The following is a 23,980-nucleotide window of genomic DNA, read 5'->3' as shown; positions in this document are numbered from 1 at the left end:
TTCTCATTCTAATCAACAACGTCTATAGGTGATATTACAGGGGCTACAAAGATTTTTAATTGCAAATTTTATATATAAAAAAAGGTAGATTTTTTCCACTGCTTAATGGTTGCTGAAGTGGCCATAATTCAGTACACAGCTGTGCCTCACCACAACATGTCATAAATCATGAAGGTTGAAGTAATGTTATGCCACAATGCTTCCTGTGTTTTCCTGTAAAATATTGCACAAAGTGCATCTAATGCTTATGACTCCTGCTGAAAGCACTGACTCAAAGAGAGACATTTGAAAAGTAAAATGCTTGTAGCAGGATTGCTGGATTCTAACAGGGCATACACTTCCTAGAGCAACTGCTCTGCAAAACATTTATACCATAATGGCCTCTTTACATCTAAATAAAGCTCTGCAGAACGTTTCCTATAAACTCCAACAATGCAAATCCGTTGCTCTGACTAATATTTTGTGTCCCATTTTACATATTACTTGGAATAAATGTAGTCCATTATTGTCCATTAGTGACCCGCTACTATACTCATGCGGGCACGTGTTGTTGCCCCGATGCAGGGACGGAAATGACCCCCAACTACGTCGACAACAGCTTCACCAACTGGACCATCTCTCCGTGGTGTAACTGCATAGGAAGCGGAAACCAAGAAGAGGAGTGTATGAACTTCCTGCGGTATTTCACTGACAACACATGCCTAAGTAAGCCACCCTGACACATGCACACTCTGCATATCTCCGAGATGTAATTCGCTACTGATCGGGTTCACCGTATTCATGTAAAATTGATGAGAGCAAAAGTGTGTGAAGCAGTAGTTACTCTTGCAAACATGTCGGAGCTGCAGGAGCTCTGAGCTTCAATCTAATGCAACTTTAATGGTTTCATGTCAACTTCCGCTGTTTCCTTTTGCAGCGCTCCTCTGCGAGATGCAGCGTTTGTGCATATTGTAAATAGAGGAGTCATGGAACATCACAGGTGTCAGGGGCGAGACAGTCTAACATAAGGGTTTTTACAATTCATGTAGAAGTTTTGAGTACAAGCATTACAAGTTTTGAGCTGAAAGACATGAAGTCTTGCTTTCAAAATAAAAAATGTAAGCAAAAGTATTAGAAGTTTTGAGAACGAAGGCACAAAATCCTGCTTTCAGTCTGAAAATCTTAGATTATGGCAGAAATATTCGATAAAAATGCTAATAACGCTTCACCTGAAATAAAAATAACTGAATAAGTCTTTAGCATTTGTGTGTCAGGCTGCTGAGAATCTTTGCACAGTTTGCTGAAGTGCTAGGCTAACGTTAGCTTGCTTTTTCTCCGTTTCTATATGACTCAGCTATGCGTTATATGACACCTGTTTTCTTTGCAGTTCTTAAACAGATGCAAATCAGTGTTTGGATTTTGAGGGTTGTGATTTTAATTACAACTAAAACTTTAAAGAAAAACCAGACCCCAAAACCAAGTCATTTTTTTATTTTTAGATTTAAAACAACTGTCATTATTTTATTGGACAATTGACGAAATCAAACCAGTAGAATGAAAATACATAAATAAAGATGTCTGGTTGAATCCATTTGTGAATTTTTGCACTCAGTCCTAATAAAAACATATCTGCAGCACCGTTTGATTCAACTTTTCCATGAACACCATTTATCCAATGAATAAGTTAGACTAAAACGCTCCTGGTTTTATTTTTTCGCACTTCTCGTCCTCCTGTGGGCAAAATCGACCCGGGCTTTGACAGAAAAGAAGCCATTTGCATGTCATTTTCACATTTTAATCTAAAAGAGCTCGTCCTTGCTGGAAGAATGTCGTCATAAAAAAGGGAATGAAAAGAAATAGCAGTAGTAAAACACAAATCATTTGTACATCTAATACAAAACACACGGGGAAGCAGAACGGAGGGGTTAGTTTCAAATATCCCTGTGCCTTTTTCACACCTTCCTTGTTATGGCACAGTGAGCTGTGTCATCAGCCCTATCAGGACACCATTGCCTTTAACATGTTCCATTGTGTGGATAATGCTTTCAGACCATTTCAATAGATTGCTGGGTTGCCGTTTTAGCTGAGTGTGCAGGCTGAGGGATGAGAGCTGGGAGCTGAGGAGGCGTCTGGAAAAATAACACCAAATGCAGTATCTCGTCTCTGCAATCGAGGGGAACACAACTTAAATTTTCACAAAGAATGTATTCTTACTAAAAGACACAAACTGACTACAAAACGTAGCAAGCTTTTATCAACCTGCAACAATCAATCTTAATGCAAAAAAAAAAGCTTTATCCTTACCTTCAGATTCTGTTCACAGGCAAAAAAAATAATTTCTTCTGGGTTTTTGTAAGGTTACGATATCAATTGATATAAATAAACAGAAAAGTCAAACTAAGTCAAGCTAAGATAGTGCCTGAAGCTGTTTTTGTGTGCCACCAGTAGTTACACATTCCTATAGATTTAGCTGACTTGAACATGCAGCCAAGCAATGGCTGGATTTTGTTTTTCTTTTCAGTTTTGTCAAAGTAAGCAAGCTACAAGTAAGCACTTGTATCTCTTTGAAGTGGTCAGGTTTTTCTTTTTCTCAAAATAGCTAATTACAGGTATTATTTAGATTTCAGACTCAAGTCTTCAGTCAGTTTAATGGATGTGCTCCAGGGTGTCATGGATGCAGAACTCCAGAGAAGTTCTGCTACTCCGACCCACCAATCCATAGCATTGTTTCTGATTCACTGTAAGATGCCAATTTTAATGGGTGGAAATCAAAGTTGTTGCTAATAACGCTTCACATGCTTTTTCGCCTAAGTGATTACTTAAACACTGTGACATGCAGCAGAACGCTGTGAATTTCACACCCTTGGTACTGATATACACACACTGTCCAGAAAAGAAACCCACTAAAAGCAGAATGGAGACTTTAAAGATGCGACAAATCTTCATTTCTTTAAAACCTTCTACATTTTTACACACATAACCAGGAGCCACCTTCGACAGACACTAACCATAGCAGCCCAGAAACACTTTAACGCAGCTCCAGTTTTTGAGATGCTGTGACCCAATTGCCCAGCCATCACCATTTGGTCTTCCTCAAAACTATAAAATCCTTTTGCTTCCCCATTTTCCCTGCTTCTGACTTTAAGACTAGTATTTTTGCTTGGTGCCCAACGTACCCCACCTACCAAGAGGTGCCATTATAAAGAGAAGCTACGGGGAGAGGGGGCTCTTCGATTTCCAGATGATGCCATAATGGTATGCATTAAAGATGAAGACAGCTTGCCTATTCATGGTGACTTTATTTTTCATGTCTTGCCATTCCCATTCTCCCTAACACCTTGGACTTATTTAACCTTTCTTTATCTACAACAGAGGTTACACTCGCTGAAGGTCACATCATAGAATTGATGCTCTTATCTTGTTTGGCTTTAAAGTTTCTTAATTTACTCGAAATAACGGCTGTTTTGATAAAGCTGTTATTTCTAAGTGCCTTTTTAACTGTCTCTTTCTATTTCCTTCACAAAGAGATACACTTGCATATTCAGTGTGGGCTCTCTGCAGGTAATTTCTAGCATGCTGTTAATTTAACATCCTTAAATCTCATTAAACCACGCTCAGACCAGAGGCGTTATTACATTTATCTAATGATCACCGCCTTTTTATCCTTGACCACTCCAGAATAGAGAGGAGAAAAAAAATCAAATTACTTCCTTGGGCTCAATCAGCACTAAAAAGAATTATAGAAAGTATGAACTTTAGTAGAAGGAAACAAGTATGAAATAACTTAAATAATGCTGAAGAGAATCAATTGAAGATGCTGCTCTTGGTTTTGCGGGTTTGTAGAAGGAGATAATCCTAATGCAGAAAGTAGTTTTGTTATAGCAAGTAGCATTTTCATAGATCACAGCTTACTTTTATGAAACCCTCTTCGGTACAGAATTATATATGTCTAGTTTCAGATAGTCTGATTGAATATTTAATATGAAATATTAATATGATATTAAATTAGAAAAAAAAAGCAAGTTACTTGAAATGGCCCTTTCCTTCCGCTGTCAATTGCATCCCAATACCAAAGAAGACTATAAGTGAAATAGCATTTCTATTGTTCAGTTTTGGTGTTTAGACACAGTCATGAATTGTGTTTTAATCTCAGTTTGAACAGTATAAGTATTTAAAAGTTTGAATTATGAACAGGTCACTATACAAATCGGATACTGACTTCAGAAAACTACAAGACATTCTTAAGCTGCAGTCGCACAGTTTCCTTAGTTGTCATGCATATGTGGAAAAACACATGTTATAAGGGTAAAAATGTAAGCAAATTAATATTTTTTACTGAAATAAAGTCATGTTTTTACTTAGTTTAAGATCATTTAAATCTGAATGCTCTATGGCAGATCTCTGTAACCATAAGGCAAAACCTTTTCATAGCTTTCTTAGTGAGCTGCTCACTTTGTTAAACTAACTCTCTCTTTGGTATTGTGGAGATTAGATATTTCTACTATGTTTTTTTCAGTCTTTCCTATGTCCAGCATGTGTTAATTGGTGCTCGTTACTTGTCACTGTAGCAGTAATGACCTGGCAGTTATCGAGAGTGTATCTTTCTTCTGGCCTGATGACAGCTGGGATCGGCTCCAGCTCCTCCTCATGCGGCCCTGAACAGATCAATTAATCTTCTAGAGTCGGAAGACTTTGTGGCGATAATCCTGATAGTCTTCTTTTTTTAATCAAATAAAGCCAAACACAAAAGCTCAAGGTATAACATTTACATTCTGTGGTTTAATTTTATAATAGATGAGCAAAAACGTTTGGAGTTGTTAAGACATGCCTGCGTTACAAAACGATTTTGTTATTCGTCAAGATTTTGTTCTATATCAGTGTTTTTATTTATACAGGGCCACCGGTTTCCACTAATTACTAAGTTTGAAATAATCATAAAATGTTTCACCTTTTCGCTTTTTTTGTTTGAGCCAGCGAAAGAAAGAAAAAAAATCAGTGTGGAGACCAAATACTGATTCACTCTGTCTTTAATTCTTTTTTTTCTTGTTCTCCAATCTCTTATCTCTTTGCTTCGATGTCTGCAGACAGGACAATGACCAGCATGAAAGGAAATCTTGTCCAGAATCATTAAGGAATTGAACTGCAATCGCAACAAGCTTCACAGCTTAGGGTCCAAAAAGTATTTGGAGGATGGAAGATCCAGCCACTTTGATTTATGACTTCATCCCTCTTAAAGAATCTGTGGGGACAGCGTTAGCTTTAATGCATCCTGGCAAACACACCAGTAACGACACACCTTTCAGCTCTCACCACAACTCTTTACTGTTTGCTTTGAGCGTAATTGGCTTTCTTGATTCTCTTCTTGTCAAGCTTTGGTTTTTCCAGTGGCTTTTAAGAGTGTGTTGCTTTTTTTTTTTTGGTATGTTTTATTGTTCCTTGTAAAAATGATTATACCATTTTAAAGATTCCACATTTTCTTACGTAGTGACTACAAACTGCAAATAAACTGGGGTAAACTAAAACAAAGTAGTTCACATTTTGAAGAAATAAAAAACATGTTTTTTAAATGTTTAAATAGTAAATTTCAAACATATGCATTTAGCCCTTTGATTTAATAAATTGCAGAACTTCCTTTTGCTGCAACGACCACTGCAGGCCTTGAGGTATGTCTCTGACAGCTTTGCACATCTACGGACTTTGAAGGCAACTTTGAGGCCAATTTGTGATTTTAGCATTAATGGATGTGTAAAAAAGTGGGTTGGATACACATGCATGCCAAACTTTTCAGATTTGTCTTTGTAAAAACCTGTTGCTTTATCACATACAGTCCCGATAAAATGTGTGCGCATATATAATTATTTATGTGACGAACATGACAGTGGTGTGAATATTGTAACTGTGACATATTTTAGAAGATACTCTAAGTGTTAGTAGGCAGGCGTCTTGATATACAAGCCTATGAGATCAGGAGTTTTAGGCCTATGTGGCCATTTGATTGTTAACATGCATTACCCTGCTATCTTGGAACAAATGCCATTTCTCCTTGTTTGGAGATGTTTTGAATTTGATCGGCGACACAAGTCTATTCAAAATCATTTTTGCACAATGGCCTTATAAAGAAGGTGGTTGCCAAGCAATTTCATGCTTTGCCTTCTCTCTGGCTGAGAAAAAAGCAAAAGGCTTTGTATTTTAAACGGATGAACAATGGAAAGGTACTCAGCCCCGTGGTGCTGCATCTAGCTGGAGTAGCTGACTGTACGAGGATGTATCGCGATTTTGCAGACTTGCTCATATACTTGCACAATTACACACATGTTCAGTAAGTCTTTCAGCTTAGATACTCAAATGTTTGTTTCACTACGCCATGCTCTGCGCGAAGCCGACTGATTTGCAACTTTCTGTGAATTCAGTTTCCACTTGTGTGCGAGGGAACAAAAACAGTTCATCATCTTAAGTGTGGGGATCCTCTCTTTTCTTGTGCTGTTGCAGTGAGCAGAGCAGCTGTTACATAAAAGCAGTTTTGTAATGATCAGAAACCAGGAGCCATAGTTGTCTACGTTCGACAAAAGTGTCAATTTGTCTCCGCAGGATGCTCTAATAAAAGGATAATTACTTGCTAAATAAACCAGACAAACATTTAAGGCTGTGGAAATAAAATCTTAACATTATCATCCATCAGCTCATATTTGTGTTTTGTGTAGCCAGTATAATTTTGAACGATCTTTCACATAAAGGTTTTTAAAAGCTCTTTTCTGATGTCAACAGTTTGACACACACCTGACAAGCACAAAAAATAGTAATCTGAAACTTTTTGTCTCCTTGTTTTGTACTCTTTCCTTTCCTTACTGTTCTTCTGCCCTGCCTCATTCCCTGGGATGAAAGCGACTGGGCAGGGGACGAAGAAGATGACTTAAAACTGTCCGTCTGCTTGTGGGCTTCTTGCTGGGATGGAAGTCCGAAACAAATTACTTTAATCTCTGTCCCTGCAGGAAATGCTATTCAGGCGTATGGGATGGACGACACGGCGATCAAAAATATGACCGTCTCCGAGCCGTCAGTCACATCAAAAGCAATCAATGAATGGATGGACAGCATCCCAGAAAACCCCAACCCGAACCCTTCCTCCTCCCCTGCAGTGAGTATTTTACAATGATTGCTAATAAAAAGTATTTGTCCACATACATGTGCTTTTTCTCTACAATAATCTTAAAGGTTTCAATTCATCAACATTTTATTTAGTACCAACGATAGCCTGAGTAAAGCCAATTTCAAGTTCTGATTAAATTTATTAAAGGCAAAAATTAAATAAAACATATTCTTTGGAATGATGTGACACGGGTAGAACTTTTTCCGCTGTATCTGTACCACAGCTTTTCAGGAGAACATCAGACATGTCAAACATTGTCGTTGCACTGCCTTGGTCTTATGGTGCTTTGCTGATTCAGCAACCATTTATCAATCCATTGATTTAGGCCTGTTTATCTCATATTAAAATTTGTTAGATGATGCGCAAGATTTAAATGTGGAGATCGGAAAAAAGGTGTGACGGGAAATACTTTGAGTATGTAGGTATCACACACGTTTGTTATGCACGTTTTAAGATTTGTTTTTAAAGGGACTGTAAGTGTTAGTAAGGAGGAAAGACTTGATATCCAAATTAATGTGTACTTTACGTACACATTTATTTATAATCAAAAATTGAGGGGGAGAGAATAAACAGTTCCTAGTCAAATAAATGTGTACTTTAAACATTTATTACTCCTCTTCAAATCATTTTCTTGAGAAATACAGAACTGGGAAGATGTTCAAAAAGGGTTTTAAACAAATGAATCCTTTATACTGACTGGACATATGTTCCACAATAAAAATAAAATAAAAATAATATATAGAATTTTATCAATACTAAGGTCTATTTCTCTCTCAAAATAGGCAAGACTAAAAATCATTGCATTTAATTAAGGTAGACGTGTGTTGATCTTCATTTAAAAAAAAGGAGAGGTTGTAATAAAGTAGCCACTGGTTTGCTTTGACCACTAGAGTTAGAGCACTTATCAAAGGCTGTGTCACTGTAAACCTCCTTTGATATTTTGTGCATAGCAAGTTAAACAATTAGTGTGCTGGTATTAGGGAAAAAAACTATTTAAACATTTGAGAGAGAAACTCAAGTACCTAAAAATTGACCAAAGGTTTCTACCTGGGGGCATCATAGAGAGCTTGACTGTCCATATGGCAGCTTAATCGCTTTCTGCTAAAAAAGTAAGTAATGAGGCAAACAGCCAGGATACTTCAAGGATTTATTTCAGACACACGCCGGGATATTAACGAGGAGGAAAATAATGTTGTTGTCAGGACACACGAGGGAGTGTATGAGCAACAAAACTGGGAAGACTGAGAAGCTGACTGAGCAGCTGGCACCTGGAGACTTAATATGTGACCCAGACCGATATGTGTAGTGATTTATCATATGTTTATATTTCGAAAATTCATTATGATTTTTATTTATCACTTTGCTTAGGCATGCTAATGTGAGCAAACAACATAGCTGTTCTTGCTTAATTTTTTTGTTTCGAGGATAAAATGAAGCATTATTTAAGTCTGTGGGGACATTTAGCAGGTTTTTCTGCTTAAACCACATTTGATCTCAGAGCCAGAACTGGACTCAGCTCGGCATAAGGAGCTAAATATGCCACCCACAAAACATCCCACACACTGACTGGCCTGCACATATGACAGACACACACCCACAAATTACATGAAAACAAAAGTCTGGTTTATTTTTAATCAAAAATAGAGGGGGAGAGAATAGACAGTTCCTACTCAAATTAAATGACTGAATGAAAACATGCAATTCACATCAGTGTTGGAACACAAATGTCATGAGCTGAGTGAAGTCATTGTCCATGGTGGTTAACATGCGTGTTGTACATGTGAAGAATAAACAATGACACTGCATTTTAAATGACAATCACTGAATTATAAAAATGAATTTTGTTTTTTTCTGTAATCTCTCAAGTTTTGCATGCTCTCTCATCTGGCTGTTCATGCAAAAACAGGAAAAGTTGTAAAAAAAAAAAACAGCAAAAAAAAAAAAGAACAAAAAACTGCTTCATATTTTTACCAGTCCCTCAGTTCCATTTTCCTCTTTTCCTCTTGTCATCATCTTCCTGCCTTTGGTCTGTGTTAGTAACCTTTGCCGGTCTAGTGATCATTGTCACTGCATTTGAGCAGGTGAATTTGTGACTCTACGTAGGTGAAGTTGCAGCTTTCCTGTTCCTGGGACTAAGTTCTCCTTAAAAGCAGAGGCAGAGAGATTGAGAGAAAGACATGAGAATTCATGCTTTTTTATTCTATTTTTCTACCTAATATAGGTATGTATACTCCAGATCAGACAACGTGGTAGTACTGGCGAAAATTTTATGCAGCTTGACGTCATCCATGTACAGTACATGTGTGTTTGTACTTGTAGTTATTGTGTGTGTTTTCTGTCCTCTCCCCAATCTCCACATATGGTTGCAAGGAACTCAGAAAACACAAGTTTTTTTTGGGGGGGAGGGGGGTTTGGTGCATAGATACCATGAGGTTATAGTCAGTTATCTATGCATTGAAAAAAAACAAAAACTGCGTTTTCTGAGTTTCCTGAATCTACGCAGAGCGACTGGGGACAGCAGAAAAATTAAACGCAATTAAACGCAGCACGATAACAACCTCATCTATGTGAATATCTGGAACTGAGTCGACTGTAAAAGCAGAGAGCGAGGGGAATGAGTGAATCTCTTTTTAAAGTACATATATTTCTCTCTTCTTTTTGTTTTTTTTTTTTTGAAGGGGGGATCAGAGTGTCAGGAAGATTGCACACATAGGTTCAGTTTCTTGTGGATTTGAACTATCAGTCTGAGTAAATAAATATGTGCCAATATGGAGCCATCAGGCTGATCACGTCAGATTAACTTCAAATTAACTTTTGTCTTTAATGTTGCTATCTTTTGTTTGTTTTTAAACATCCTAACAATGTTGGGCCCCTTTGCAGACTCTGATCACATTCCTACTATGTCAGCACAGCAGCTGCAAACTCAAGAGATGAATTGACTTGTTGAATTTAAATCTCCATTAAAAACACACTTTTACTCTCACTGCTTCTAAAGAATCTGAGAAAATGCCAGTGACCAATATTTATATTATCTTTTGTTCTTTTGGTTTTACTTGCCTCATATTCTTCTCATTACCTTTTGTAGATATTCTGTGTTTGTTCTCTTTATGTTCTCTTGGAGGTGTCTTTTATGTTGAGCCTCACAACACTTTGGACAGCTTTGATGTTTCTTTAAAGTGCTTTATAAAAAATTTTGTATGGTGTGCTGCTGTGTTGTAAGGAATCCCTAACAGGGTCTTCTGCACGATTATACAACTCAAGAACTCAACATAAATCGCCGTTCACATTACAATCCTGACATCTGTTGAAGCAATCAGCATTTTTAAAAGGCATTTCATAATAAGATCATTTGGCTTTACCCCCGAATGATGACATCCAATTGAAATATCATATTTTATCCCAAAGAATAGAAAGTTAAAAAAGAACTGAACGATGCAGGATTTAATCTGGATTATAGGCTCTAAAGTAGTGGCCCAGGGCCTGCAGTCTGTTTAATTCCATCTACTTTGAAGACTTCCATCAACTCCACTTAAACTGGCTTCTCTGGTCTATCTGAAAAAGAAAGAAAAAAAAACAAACAAATGTTGCAGTACTGCAGAAATGAATAAATGTTTGTCTTTTAATAGAACCGTTCTTCATCTCCCACTTCAAATGAACATGAAGATGACAGCAGCACATTGTCTGTGGCAGACTGCCTTTTTCCCCTCACTTTGTTTCTCCTGAATGGGAAAGAAATATTTCACCCTGCACTTTCAAGCCAAGAGGAGCTGGCTGTCAGATTTGATTATTTCTCACAATGAAATATAGTTGCATTTCGCAGATGTGTTTTAGATGTGCAACGCAGGTGACTAATGACCCAGCTCACCTTTGCAGGAGACCCTCTTACCCAATTTGGCAGAATTAGAAGGCGTATCATAAAACAATGCTTTGTAAAGCATTCCGCCGCCGCTGTTGTTATTGTTCGTGTCATTCGTTTTTGTTTTTTTTTGTTTTTTTCAGTGACTGCTGCAGATTTAAATCCAAGCAGTGCGAAGTGTTTATGAATGCAAATTTGTTTGCTGATTGACTGACTCCCATTAAGACATATCACATCGTAGTCATTAAATGGTCACACTTCACCTGAGGCACTTATTGTTGTGCTTAATACGCAAACCCTCATCGTCGGAACAACAGCAAATTAAAACCTTAAAAAAACGTCGCAAAGAGGAGAATTAATGAACAAGCACCTCCGATAACAACAGCATGTTTGGGGGATATGTGCTGGAGACATGGTGGAAGAGTGAGAATGGATGGTGCTTTCTGGGAAGGTTTGTGTGTGTCAGTATTGATGCACTGCTCAGTGCCTGTCTCACTGCAGCATGGTGTTTAATTTATTGTAAAAATGGTAATTAGGAAACAATAAGACATGTGATTACTCAAGCAGGAAGTTTATAATTAGAGAGGGAGCTGTTAGGGACATTTTGGGCGGCCCCGTATTCTTAGACAACTGTGGCTGGCAATTAAAACCTGTCAAACTTCCATGGCAGATAAATTGGGGGAGTGTTGTTATGGTATGAGTTCCCTTGGCAAAAGAAAGCCTGTCCAAAGCTGTAAATCTTACGCCGACCAGCAAGCACAATGTAGTAACACAAGGCATCTGTATGTGGACACATAACAACAAATGATATGGGTAAAAGTGCGCGCCAGATGTTTGATGGATGGACAGACTTTATCATTTTTTTACAGAGTATATGCTAATCTGCAGCCCGGGGCTGTCTATGTCACTCATTTGGCTCCTTTATATGCTTTACAATATCTTCAGCCAATATAGTTGCATAATTATTCAAATGTCAGTGTCAGTTGTTGTTGGCTTTAGCATTTAGAAAGTAAACATGTGGGCTGAAGCGCAGTCCTTTGAGTATTTTAAGGGTGCTTCCAAATGAGCTTCGATTGATTTTCAGCATGCATGACTAAGCCTCTTTTCCTGGCTGGACAGAGTTCACTTTAAGGTTTTTAAATGTCATAATATCTTCATTCATACAAACAAAACAATAATTCTTCCTAGAAGTTTAAAGTTCTCGAAGCAGACTTTACCGTTGAGCCTAATTTCTTGTTCCAGTGTTTTATTGAAGGGTTTTAACTTTTCTTTTCTTTTTTCTTTTTTCATGTGTATAACAGACACTTGACACCCATAGAAATTTTGACGCAATATGTTTTGTTGAGCAGAAAAGCTTTAAGCACTTCAGAGGACTATTGACTTTGCTTAGCACTATAAAATATATCATAAGTGAAACCCTTAAACTCCTGATCTATACCCGGCCTATCAGCAAAATTCAACGTTGTTAAACTATGTTGGAGAATTGACAGATAGGGATTCGTCCAATAACTGGTGGGTCCAGTAATGTGTGTTTGAATGGGTGAATGACTGATTATACAGTAAAGCGCTTTGGAGTACTCAGACTTGATCAAGCGTTGTACAAATGCAGCGCATTTATCATTTAACTAGGACTGTACAATCCCATTTAGATGATAACAAGAAATATTCTTTATTTCTGAGGAAATTTTGTTCAGCTTTATCGAATGCGTTTATGCCATAGAAACTGTGGCTTCTCTATCGTAAGGTCTTTGTTTTCTTTGTCTTCTTTTAACTGTAAGATGGGTTAGCAAAAGGACATTGCCAAGGTCAGACATTCAACATAAAAGCTTGGAGTTTGGTTTGGTATAAAGTAAGTAAAAAGAAGAAGGAAAATAAAGACGGCATCAAACAAAGCTTTGTGGAATGTTTCATGTTCTACAAGAAGATATGAATGGCTGATATGTTGTCCGGATGCGTTTGAAGAACGATGAGATGGTTGGGGGAAAAAAATGGAGACACTATTATTGTCTGCAGTAAGGAATAGTAGGCTTGGTGCTGCTTTCTTCTGTCAAATGATTTGCATACTTGGGTAATGCCAAGAGGAAGAAGGCTATGTCTGCTTTTGTACATGTGTAAAACATTGTTCCTCTTCTGTCAGTTATGCTATATAATTCAGATATATTAAAGATAAATCATTCTACCACATGATTGCTCAGAATGAGGGAATGCTGCAAAGTTGGCTCCATACCAGGCACTCAAAACTACAAATTCTGCACTGGCTACAAAAAAAAAAGAAGTTTGTTCACTGAAAAATCTGCAGTAATCTACTCTTGAATATAGAAAGAACTTCACTGTTAAGGAAACTGAATAACATGCTATGCTAAACACGTGCACTGTAGATCCTTGTGAATTTATTCATTTCTCTCAAATTCCATTATATTTTCCTGAATTCTACAAGGCTGCCGTCTTTCATGGAAAATCTTTCTACAATTAGTTAGGTAATTAACAAATAACGTTTAACAATTTAATGGAAAGAAATAATAATTTCAATGGGATTTATTTATTAATATAACATGTTCATACAGATACTTCTGTAACTTAAAAAAAAGAAGAAGCTCACACCTTCGTTGTGAACCATAACAATTAAGAGTGTACGTATTTTATCGGTATTATTAAGCACTGATAATAATGACAACAATGATTTTGATTGATTGATATCTACCTTCAATGACTCTGGACTGCAAATGTCAAAACCTGTATAATTTTTTTCCCAAAATGACAACAAACGACTTTCTCTGCTGAGGAACTTTGTACAGGCACGAGTTTGCAGGAATGCCAAACAAATGACATTGTGTTTTTGTTGTGTTATGCTAGCGTGCTGCGCTGTGTTCAGATCCGTACTCCTTATCTGAATTCAATTGAGTGCAGCGAACCTGAACACAATGCTGATCCCTGCCTGCGCAGATTATATCAAGCAGGAGGAGACTCAGGCTCACTGTTGCCCCCTACAGCTCAGCTGTAGAAATTGAACTAAGTTCAGTTTAAATTGAAAACCTGTCTTTGTGGCTTCTGAGTTGATCAAATTTTGCTGCCACTTCATAAACATACATCGGCTCATAGCGAGTGCTAATTTACACCTCTGGATGTAACTTAGATTGAATTATAATCTATTCCCAAAGCAGACTGCCTGATTGTGTTGCATGAGAATGAACTGAGTGCCATGAATTGAATACAGACAAAGAGTTAATTTTACATAATGAGAAATAGCCTTTGTTTATTTTTGTAGAGCACCACAAGTTACCGTTGTTATGAATTGGTGCTATTTAAACAAACTGCACTCAAACAAAATTGAATCCAGGTCTGACAATGGAAATCAATAGCAGCTGTGTACCTTTAGGAATCACATTGTGCGCAGTAAGATCAAATTTAAGACAAAAAGACTATGATTTATTTATTTATTTATTTTTTTAAGGAATTCTTGTGTCTTTAAAAATGAGTTGAAATGAGAAATTTTTACAGCACTTATACTCGTAGACCCTCTGGGAAGCTGCAGCTGTCTGCTCTCCCTCGTAACCTTTGTTTATTTTAAGCTCTGCTGAACGGAACGGAGCGTGGACAGCAGCTACGTAACTCGATTACCCAATAACTTGCCTTGGGAAATGAAGCCCTGTTTACTGTAAACTTGAAAATGAACTGATTGACAATAAAAACTGATCTCGGCAGGAGGAGCTGGTTCGATGAAAAATCACATATAACCTGAGCGGTTTGTGCATGCACCTTTTAAATATTTGAAACCCATTTATTTATGTTTTTTCATGTGGTTGACGAAATATGAGCGAATGAGTGCATGAAGCTGGCTTTGTTCTGTCACAGTGTTTGCATGCATCTCCTGCTCGTGTTCAGTCACCCGTAAATATGTGTGTGTGTGCATGTGTGTGTGTGTGTGTGTTACCCTTCTCCCAGGCCTCTGTATGGATGTGTGGATATTGGCTGCAGACAGCGATCTGGACTCATGTCAACAGGCTGCTGCCACACATCACTGCCCCTGCTAATTAATTGGCTTTTAGTTGAGGATGTGTTTGGTGCATTGTCAAGTTACCCACTGCTGTCCCCGCATACATTTCTCTGTGGTAACATTTTATAATACTATTTATCTATAAGTGATTTAGAACTATTAATGAAGATTCATAGTGGATGAAGAGAGTGGCCAACCATAATTAAATATTTGTTTTTCTTTTCATGCGCTAAATTTCTAAAATGGACAAAAGCGCATTTTCAATACATTGGAGCACAACAGAACAGTAATCTTATTTCAGTCGGGCAACTCATGTAGCTTGTAGAAAGTTTGTCCATTGTGGAACAATGAAGGATATTTCTATTCTTTTTTTTATTCTCACAAATTACTTGCATACAGAGTGACATATTGAATTAATTTAGATTATAATGATTTAGAGCTAATGAAAACCCAAAATTCAGGCTACTCAGGAATGTTTGCATGTTTGTTTTTTTTTCCCCAAGAAATTATCTTTAATGACAATGTTCTGTTATGGTCATGTCATAACCTACATAGTGACAGGGATGTTGTTCAGCAAACTTATTGCCACCATTGACAAGAAGGATGAGCTGAAAGTGTTCATTGCTAAAGAAGCTGGCTGATAAAAACGTAAATGGAAGTGTGATGGGGGGAAAAATGCACAAGCCTCAGGGATATGCCTGCAGGCCAAACATGGTTGTAAAGAAAATACTTTTGAAGATTTTCATAGAGATTCACAAGTTGAGTGTTGCAGCTAGAGTTTAAAAAGTTGCCACACAGATTTAACCAAATTCCTAGTTTGAAAGCATTCCTGCACCAGTCCGTGACAGAACTGTTCCTCAGTGGTCCAAAGTCCTTTTCAAGTCAAAGTCAGCTTTGCATTTGTTTGGAAAATCAAGTTATCACATCTCTGAGGAAAAGTGTAGTAGAAGCACATCATCAGATCTGCTGGGACGTTTCTGCATAAACGATTAGATGAACCATTGCAACAGAAGACGTTGGTCCACTCTGCTCTATCAAGTCCAAACATATTCACATCTGCTTACACTGCAAACAGTACCGTCACCTGGTTTAATAATAATGCTATCACTGTGTTCGGCCAGCAAACGGCCCTAAAACCCAATAAGAAATCTATGGATTATGTTCAACAGGAAGAAAAAGTACACCAGAGGGAAAAATGCAGACTCAACCTGAGCAGTGCAAAGATAATTCATGCAAAAGCAACATAGTGTACAGCACATAGACATACAGTCGGCTGATATTTCCGAAAGATAGTAAAATGGTAAAATTTTGTTTAAAACTTGTTTTTTTGTTGTAATTAACACTAACTGAAATAAATCCCTAGAACATATTATCTGTGTAATTAATAGATATGTTTTTTTCAGTTAATTTATTTTCTGAAATAAATTTACTGAACATTTTCTTCGCTACACCTTTACATAGAACTCAGCTACCATCATAGGGCTCTTTTATTTCTCTTTCTCTTCTTTTTACTTAATATATTTCACCACTTTCTCATTTCTGAGATATGTTGTTGTGGTGTAAGATGGGTGGAAACATCTGGGTAGAAGCTTTCTGTATGTGGAGAAACGGACCAGCGTAACCTTTGCAAGGGATGCTTTGGTGAAAATGAGGGGAGCAGAAACGGTTTCACGTTCCTGATGACGTGTTGCTGCAACGCTCTGCTGGACTGAAAATGGTGCCTCAACAAATTGACCAGGATTTCTTTAACTTGAGGACAAAGGGTAATGTTTGATATTCCAAGTATCCCTGAAAATGAGAGCAAAATTATTACAAATGCTAACAGCTTCACGGAGCAACACATAACGGAGCCGACTGCAGTGTGGGTAACACAGGGAAACTCTGGAGGCCAAGAAATTTAATATCTGAACTCATTCTAACCTTTCTCTGCTTTAACGATTACAGTGTTATGAATTACCTTTTCTAGTTTCTACCCTGAACAACAAAAAAAGTCTCCTATGCATAAAAAGGAAGTGCTTTGATTTCAGATAATACACTGTTAATAGTATTTTTCTTTTTTTTTTTTTCTTTTTTTTTTGGAGTCACAAATTCCTGTAAGGTAGACCTTATGAAATATTGAAATTTCTGAGCCGCTGCTGGCTCCTGTAATGTAAGTTTGGCTTTGTAGAATGTTTTGCTTGTAAATAAGGTTGGTGATGAAAGCTTTAAACGCTGTTTGGAGACTTCCTGGCACAAACTAAAAGGACTGAAAAACGAAAATGCACACAAGACGCTCTACTTTGTTGCCAATTTGTTTAAAAGAGAAAGGATCATACTAAGCTGCAGAAGCCTGAGAGATTCAATATTGTAAAAAAAGTTTTGTCGTCTTACAGATTTCTTACAGATTTCTTTCTTTTTTGTCAAACTTGAAGGATTCAGATCCTCAGAAAAATGTTATCAAAGATAACCCAAGAAAAGTTCATTCATCAAGGAAAAAAGTTAGAAAAGCTAACCTTTTTGTTTGTGAAAAAACAAAAAAGTTTTGTTTATTAAATCTAATAACTGGTTGTGCCATCCTTTAGTGAAAGCTGGACATTCTGCTGTGTTTACCTCCATTGCTCTGATGCACAACCCAAGTGAGTCTGAACTTCATGTTACAAACTGATAGTCAGTCAATTTCTTTAAGAATATTCAGGTAGAGAGCAGAGTTCCTGGTTCCGTCAATAGCAGCAAGTTGTTCAGGTCCTCAGGCAGCAGAACATGTTCAATAAATCGTACTAGCACCACCAGGTTTGTCTACAAATCGTAGGACAATTTTTGTCTGAAATGTGGTGATAGGTAAAAGCCAAACACAAATGTGTGTGAATATGTCTTCCAAGAAGATCCACATTTGTGTTTTCAGTAAACAGAACACTTCCCAAAAGATCATGCAGATTTTGTCAGACGGTATTTTTTTTGGTCAGCAGTGATACTGAACTAAAAACTCACTTAATTTCCTTCTTATTGTCAAATCCTGAACTCAGACTTTAACTGAGACAAGTGAGGCCTGCAGTGTTTTACATTTGTTTTCTTTTTTTCTTCTTCTTTCTAACCAGAAAATGTTATACTTCACATGATCTCAAACTCTTAGGAAGTCTCACAGCTCCCTCCTACTGCAGCATTTTTATATAATAGTTGTCCAATACCACACAAAGAAGTTCTATGTTGAAAACAAAATACAAGAACTTATTTTTGCAGGATGAATAATATTTTTCTGTCTCTCAATATTCTTTTGGAGTAATTTTGATAGATTGGCCCCTCGAGAGGAAGGTCACAGTTTCGTGTTTCCTCCAGAATAAGTCCGTATGAGGGCAAATACTTTTACATAAGACTTTATTTCATGCAACAAATTTAAATATGTTTGATCAAATTGATGTTCATGGCAAGTACAATCTTCCATTAATAAATATAACTTCTCAGTCGGAGTCTCTTCTTTTTTCCACCTCTATCCTACATCCTTAATAACCGTATCAATTGTGAAAACAGGGGGGGAAAAAAACAGAACAAGTGTCTGAGTCATGTCTAACCTTTTCAAATCTCTCCTCCTCTCTGTGTCTTCCTATCTGCACAGATTAGTAAAGAAAGGAACGGTGGCCTGGCCCTGGGAGAGGATCGCTCTCCCTGTCTGCATGCCAACGTCTTGGCTCTGCTTCCCAGCCCGGCTTTGGCTCTGATTTTGGCTCAGCTTGTCTTGTAGAACTGCCAGGAGGAGGAAAAAAAGAGGTCATGCATCCACAAGCTGATCCCAAAAGCAGAAGGTGTCATTTCTGAGACTCTTAATAAGAAGGCCAAATCACTGGTGACAGTTGACGCTGAATGAAATTTGTAAAAGCGGACGAGATGGGAGGAAATTAATAACATTTCAAAACAGAGTTTGAGGTTTGTGTGACGTATTGTCTGCGCAAAAGGCTTTCTAAAGGACCTTTGTAGAGAACGCCGGTAAGACCACTCATTGACTGTCTCATTAAAACCCCGAAACTGAAGTTGTTGCTAAGATTTTCTTCACTTAAAAAGGAAAAAAACAAAAAACGAACAAACAAAAAAAAAAAACATAAAAAAACAAGTCAACATCAATACAAGAACAAGAGACTGAAAATGAATTGTTGTGGAGAGAAACCAGAGCATGAAGTATATATAGCAAGGGCAACAAAGAAAGAGACTTTTTTTTTTTTTGCCTTGAATTGGCAAAAATCTTTACAGGAAAGACCAGAGCACAAATTTAACGGTGTGGATGTAGGATGATTACATTCTGTCTTATCAGCGCTAGTGTAAACCTTACAGACTGTAAAGCCTTCTCAGTGTTCTGTGTGTTGGTATAATCTGTGACCATAATCAATCTGCCGTACGGAGCTTTCATTTGGTGCCGCAGTATAATCCTCAAGCTGATGGCGTAAAAGAACTAAAGCTAAAAGTTAATGGTTCTGTGCTCATTTAAGGTAATGTTGTTGACCGTGGGTGTTCACCATGCGTCCACCTGCAAATGTGTGTATAATCCAGTCTCTATGTATATAAACAGCATTTTCTTTCATGTAACTTAATGATATCTAGTATTTTGAAAAGGACATTATTGTATGCTAAGACTGCTCATTATGGGTGCTGATGGAAGGCCTTCATTATCTGCATTTATATTTGTCTATTAAAGTTTAATCACAAATGTATAAAGCGATGAGATTAAATGAACTCAGTCTTTAAAAGCCATAACTATTTGTGTCCTTATCATATTTTCTGAGTGGAGAGCATTTAAACATTCATGTTGTACAAGGAGCACTTTAATGCATTTAAAATGTTGTGTTTTTCATGTTTTGCATGAAAAAAAAAAAGCTGGAATAGCAAAACAAAACAAACAGGGTTTTGCTAGCCAAGTTCTGGGTCAAATATGGACTGAGAAAATTCTGTGTTAATTCATGAATAATTGTCATATATATATACATATATGTATATATACATAGAGAGAGAGTAGTATTGAGTTGAATCCTCGCTAAAAAATTGAGAGGAAAAATACAAACAAAAGCAGAAGTTACTGCAAAATAAAAAAACTGAAAGGTGCTAATTAGGTCCAACGCAATCCATTACTATTTAAAGATTACATAAAACAATTGCACATTTCTCCCAGGGCAGATTTAAGAAAACTTTGAAGATTGTACAGGATTTTAAAGTCTGAAAATCAAAGACATTGTGCAAAAAATATATAAAAAAATTTCACCCAGGAGTCTGTATTCTTCAGATTGACATGTCTAATAATACTAACATAAAAACTGTGTAAAATAGTGCTTACTGACACAACTACCTGCATACTTTAGGTCAAAACTTTCTTGTAGGCAGCCAACATTTTAATTCCAGTGCTCCATGACAGACAGAGGTTGAAAAGTCAGATGGATAAATGAGCCACAGACGTCTCAACATGTTGTAGAAAACCTCTGGTTTTACTTTTTGGGGCTTGTATGAACTTGTACATATCTAGTATTTATATACTGCATACATGCATACATATAGAATCATTTCATAACAAATGTATTTGTTTATTGTTCAAATAAGTCTAATCAATATTAAAATAGTTAATGGCCACCAATTTACGTGTCTCGGTGCAAAGTCTGATAAGATTGCTGCTGTACTTTTTAAATGACAACTTCTGAAGGATGCTGAGGTTCTTTCATAGACTTTGACCCAAAATCTGGTTATGATTTTGTAAATTCTTTCCAAATTATACACAACACAGAACAGGGTTAAATAAATTACACAATATTTTTTTTTGTGTGTGATCAAATAAGTAGTTTCATTTATTCTGAATTTTATAGCATATCCACATTTATAAAACAAAAGCTCATCTGCCATCTGTAGATGGAGTTTGAGAGTTTCAGCAACAATTGTACTCAAGGCCATATGTCCGTAACTCACTGTATAAAGTAAAATTATATAGGGTGTATAAACATAAAAATACTGCAGCTATTCCACTTGTGGAATCCCACAACGGTCCCTATTAGGAGCGACTTGTCAAGCTGTCAACCTATCCCTTAAATGGGTTCCCTTGCTGACTAAACGATGTTCCACGTGGGAAGGCTTGTTTCATCTGTTCACTGGCTCAAACAAAAAGAGCTGTTGTTTTCAACGACGACAGAAAGGATGTCAAAGCCAAACTAAAACGCCTTCTTTTGTAAGGGGGATAAAAAAAAACCTGAGAGGCAGTGTGGATCCAGTTCCGACATTCATTTAGAAAGCACTGCCGTGATAAACAAGGAGTAATATTTTACACAATTTCACGTTCTTTCCAAGCCAACAGTCATACACTTTCATAGGGGTTTGTCGATGACAGATGTATTTTTAAATGTTTACTCCTACACCTGTTTTTTTATTTCCCCCCCTCAAAGTGAATGAGTGTTTAAATTTGTTTCTCACAGACATTTTTTTTTTTTTGTAGAAATATTTACATCTTTCAGGCAAGAGATTAGCATAGCGCTGAGTCATGTAAATGTACACCATGAAACCGAGCGGTCTCAAATTAACAGCTGATTTAGAAAAAAAATGTTTACAGTCTGTCGTGAAGAAGGAGTGCTAAATTAAACCCTGCCGAATGTGTTATTGCACAATGTGGTTGATCCATGGGATGGTGGGCTCTGGAAGAAATTACAGTCATTTCTGGATGAGCTGACTGGTCTGGGCTTTAGAGAATATACAGTAAAACTTGAAACGCTTGAGAATGTAATTAAAGATTTCCTCATAAGCTTGGAACAGTAACATCCTGTTTGATGTTTTGGCACATTTCCTTTGCATTTCATTATGCATTATTTAATTGGAATAACACCAAGAAGAAAAAAAAAGTACAACTTGTTCCTATTTAGGGCATGTCCACTCATTTTAACTTAAGTTTATATCTCTGACTACCTCCGTCTGAAAAAAAAAATAAAATACATGTCAAAGAATACATCAGCGCTTTGTTCCAGTTGTCACCGCACTGACAGTATTTACATGAAAGTAAGTCCACATCCCACACACCTATCAAGCGGCTCTCCTTTTATCTGTTCCTGGCAATGCTGCAGTCCTTTTTAAATTATAATATACCCCTTAAAGTTTACAGCACATGCTGTTCTATTTCACTTCCCAAGACAGGGAATACAGATACAGCGTTTGGCTAAGTGAAAACAGAAAGTGGGTCTGACCATGAAAAAAAAAAAAAAAAGAGAGAAGAAGAAGAAAATACTATTTTAGTTTCAACAAATATCCAAACATCAACACTGAATGTCAGGCTCACAGCCTGAGATTCTAAACTCTAAATAAATGAGTATACCAAGAGTTTCTTATCTCGTATTAATAACATTTCATGGGTAAAAATCTATCAAAGGCAAAGCTGAGCTACCACTTATCCAGCAGGAACAGCCTTGGTAGTCCGTAATGCAATAATATAGTCCGGATCCCAGGAAAGACAACCCAGTATTTATATTTCTATTTTTTTTTTAAATATATATATATTATTTTTTTATCCAAGAGGCACAGCACCGCTTCACAGCAAGTGAACCTGATAGGTTTCATTTGCATTTTCTTTTGAAATTACAAAATATGCTTTAACTCACTCCAGGAGAATGTCTTGGTTTGGCTTGACTCCACGGCTCCTTTTTTATACCTTCAGTCACTTACATCTCTATATATTTTAGATTGGACATGAATAATTTAGTGCTTAGCAGAGTGCACAGCAGGATCATTACAGGAAGCCAAGTTGTAAACAAACTCCAGTATTTGTACTGGGGTGATAATGAGAGTCTGATGGTGTTTCTGTGTAACAGTGCTTCACAAGATTATTCATCTCTTCATATTTTGTCATGTGACATGCACACAGTTCTGTGTTTTCATTTGAATTTGATCTGATGTACCAACACAAAGAAGCAATTAATTGTAAGGGCCGGAGATAGTTTTCACTTAAGAAAAAAAAATACAATCACAAGAGTGACTTGCAAATATATTCAGCTCCGTCTGTCAATACTTTATAATGAGACCTATCACTGTTAATTACAGCTGCAAGTCTTTTTGTGTTTTGTCTCTTTTTGCTGGGCCTGTAAATAGACTTTTCTCTACAATGCCTTGCCAAAACTAAACATATGTAGAGTATAGTTGAACATTTTTTAAGTCTTGCCACAGATACTCATTTGGGTTTAGGTCAGACTTTGTCTCGACCATTTTACGATAATTCTAAAGCACTTTGACTTCATGACTTTGATTTGGGTTGATCTCCAGTTACAAAGCAAAACTCCATCCCAATCTCAAGTCTGTCAGAGCCGCAATCATTTTTTGTACAGGGTTATCCCATATCTCACTTGAACTCTGAATCAATATCTTTGTCGCTGTTATAGTATGAAACTCCAACTCCCATGCTTCACTTGTGAAAAATCGTTAAAGTAGATTTTTATGGCTTTCTTTGGAAAATGGCTTTCTTTATCAGACCATATTGACGACAGCGGCGAAGATGGTCGGCGCTTGCCCCTGGTTAGATTCCCGCTTTGTTGTCCTGGGCAGGGACACTTCACTGGCCACTGCTGGAGGTCAGAGGCACCAACAAGCAGCCGCGCCTCTGTCAGTGTGTCCCAGGGCAGCTGTGGCCAATATCAAGTGGCTTCCTACTATCAGAGTGTGAACATGTGTGTGAATGACTGAAAGTAGTCTAGAGCTTTTTGGGGTCCTATAGATTTGATAAAGTACAAGCCATTTACCATCAAATGCCAGATTTTTGTAGTGTATAACTAAGTAGTGTCGCTTAGGCAGATTCACACACACACACACACACACACACACACACACACACACAACCACTCAGGTTATTCTTTTTACTCGTTATGTGACTTTATTTATGGGAATCACAGTTTAGCAGAATATGCACACCACACCAGACTTTCTTATTTCTGAAAACATGTGATATAAAAATCATTCTTTCCATTTTGTGCAGCTTTTGCTGCAAAATACTTCCTGCCGATGAATCAAGTTTTGATTCAGTTAGTTTGTT

General features: G+C 37.1%; 1 protein-coding gene and 1 long non-coding RNA gene across 2 annotated transcripts in view; one reads left to right on the top strand and one right to left on the bottom strand.

Moving 5' to 3' along the window:
• LOC103145526 (GDNF family receptor alpha-2) overlaps window positions 1-19,692 on the top strand; it is a 68,913-nt gene extending 49,221 nt beyond the window's left edge. The window contains exons 6-8 of the mRNA XM_007562971.2: window positions 565-705; window positions 6,969-7,114; window positions 18,566-19,692. Coding sequence (XP_007563033.1) covers window positions 565-705; window positions 6,969-7,114; window positions 18,566-18,691 — 413 coding nt within the window. The 3' untranslated portion in view covers window positions 18,692-19,692. The remainder of the gene's footprint in view (window positions 1-564; window positions 706-6,968; window positions 7,115-18,565) is intronic.
• Window positions 8,261-18,610, bottom strand: LOC107837507 (uncharacterized). The gene is made up of 3 exons (XR_001663523.1): window positions 18,522-18,610; window positions 17,566-17,700; window positions 8,261-10,678 (listed from the first exon to the last, which is right to left on the bottom strand). It is a non-coding gene; the product is annotated as an uncharacterized LOC107837507 (long non-coding RNA).
• Window positions 19,693-23,980: the final 4,288 nt, after the last annotated feature.

This window comes from Poecilia formosa, unplaced genomic scaffold (genome assembly GCF_000485575.1).
Source record: "Poecilia formosa unplaced genomic scaffold, Poecilia_formosa-5.1.2 Scaffold5, whole genome shotgun sequence".
In the NCBI taxonomy this organism is placed as follows: Eukaryota; Metazoa; Chordata; class Actinopteri; order Cyprinodontiformes; family Poeciliidae; genus Poecilia; species Poecilia formosa.
The sequence above is the reverse complement of the archived record's forward strand: the minus strand, read 5'-3'. Positions and strand labels throughout refer to the sequence as shown.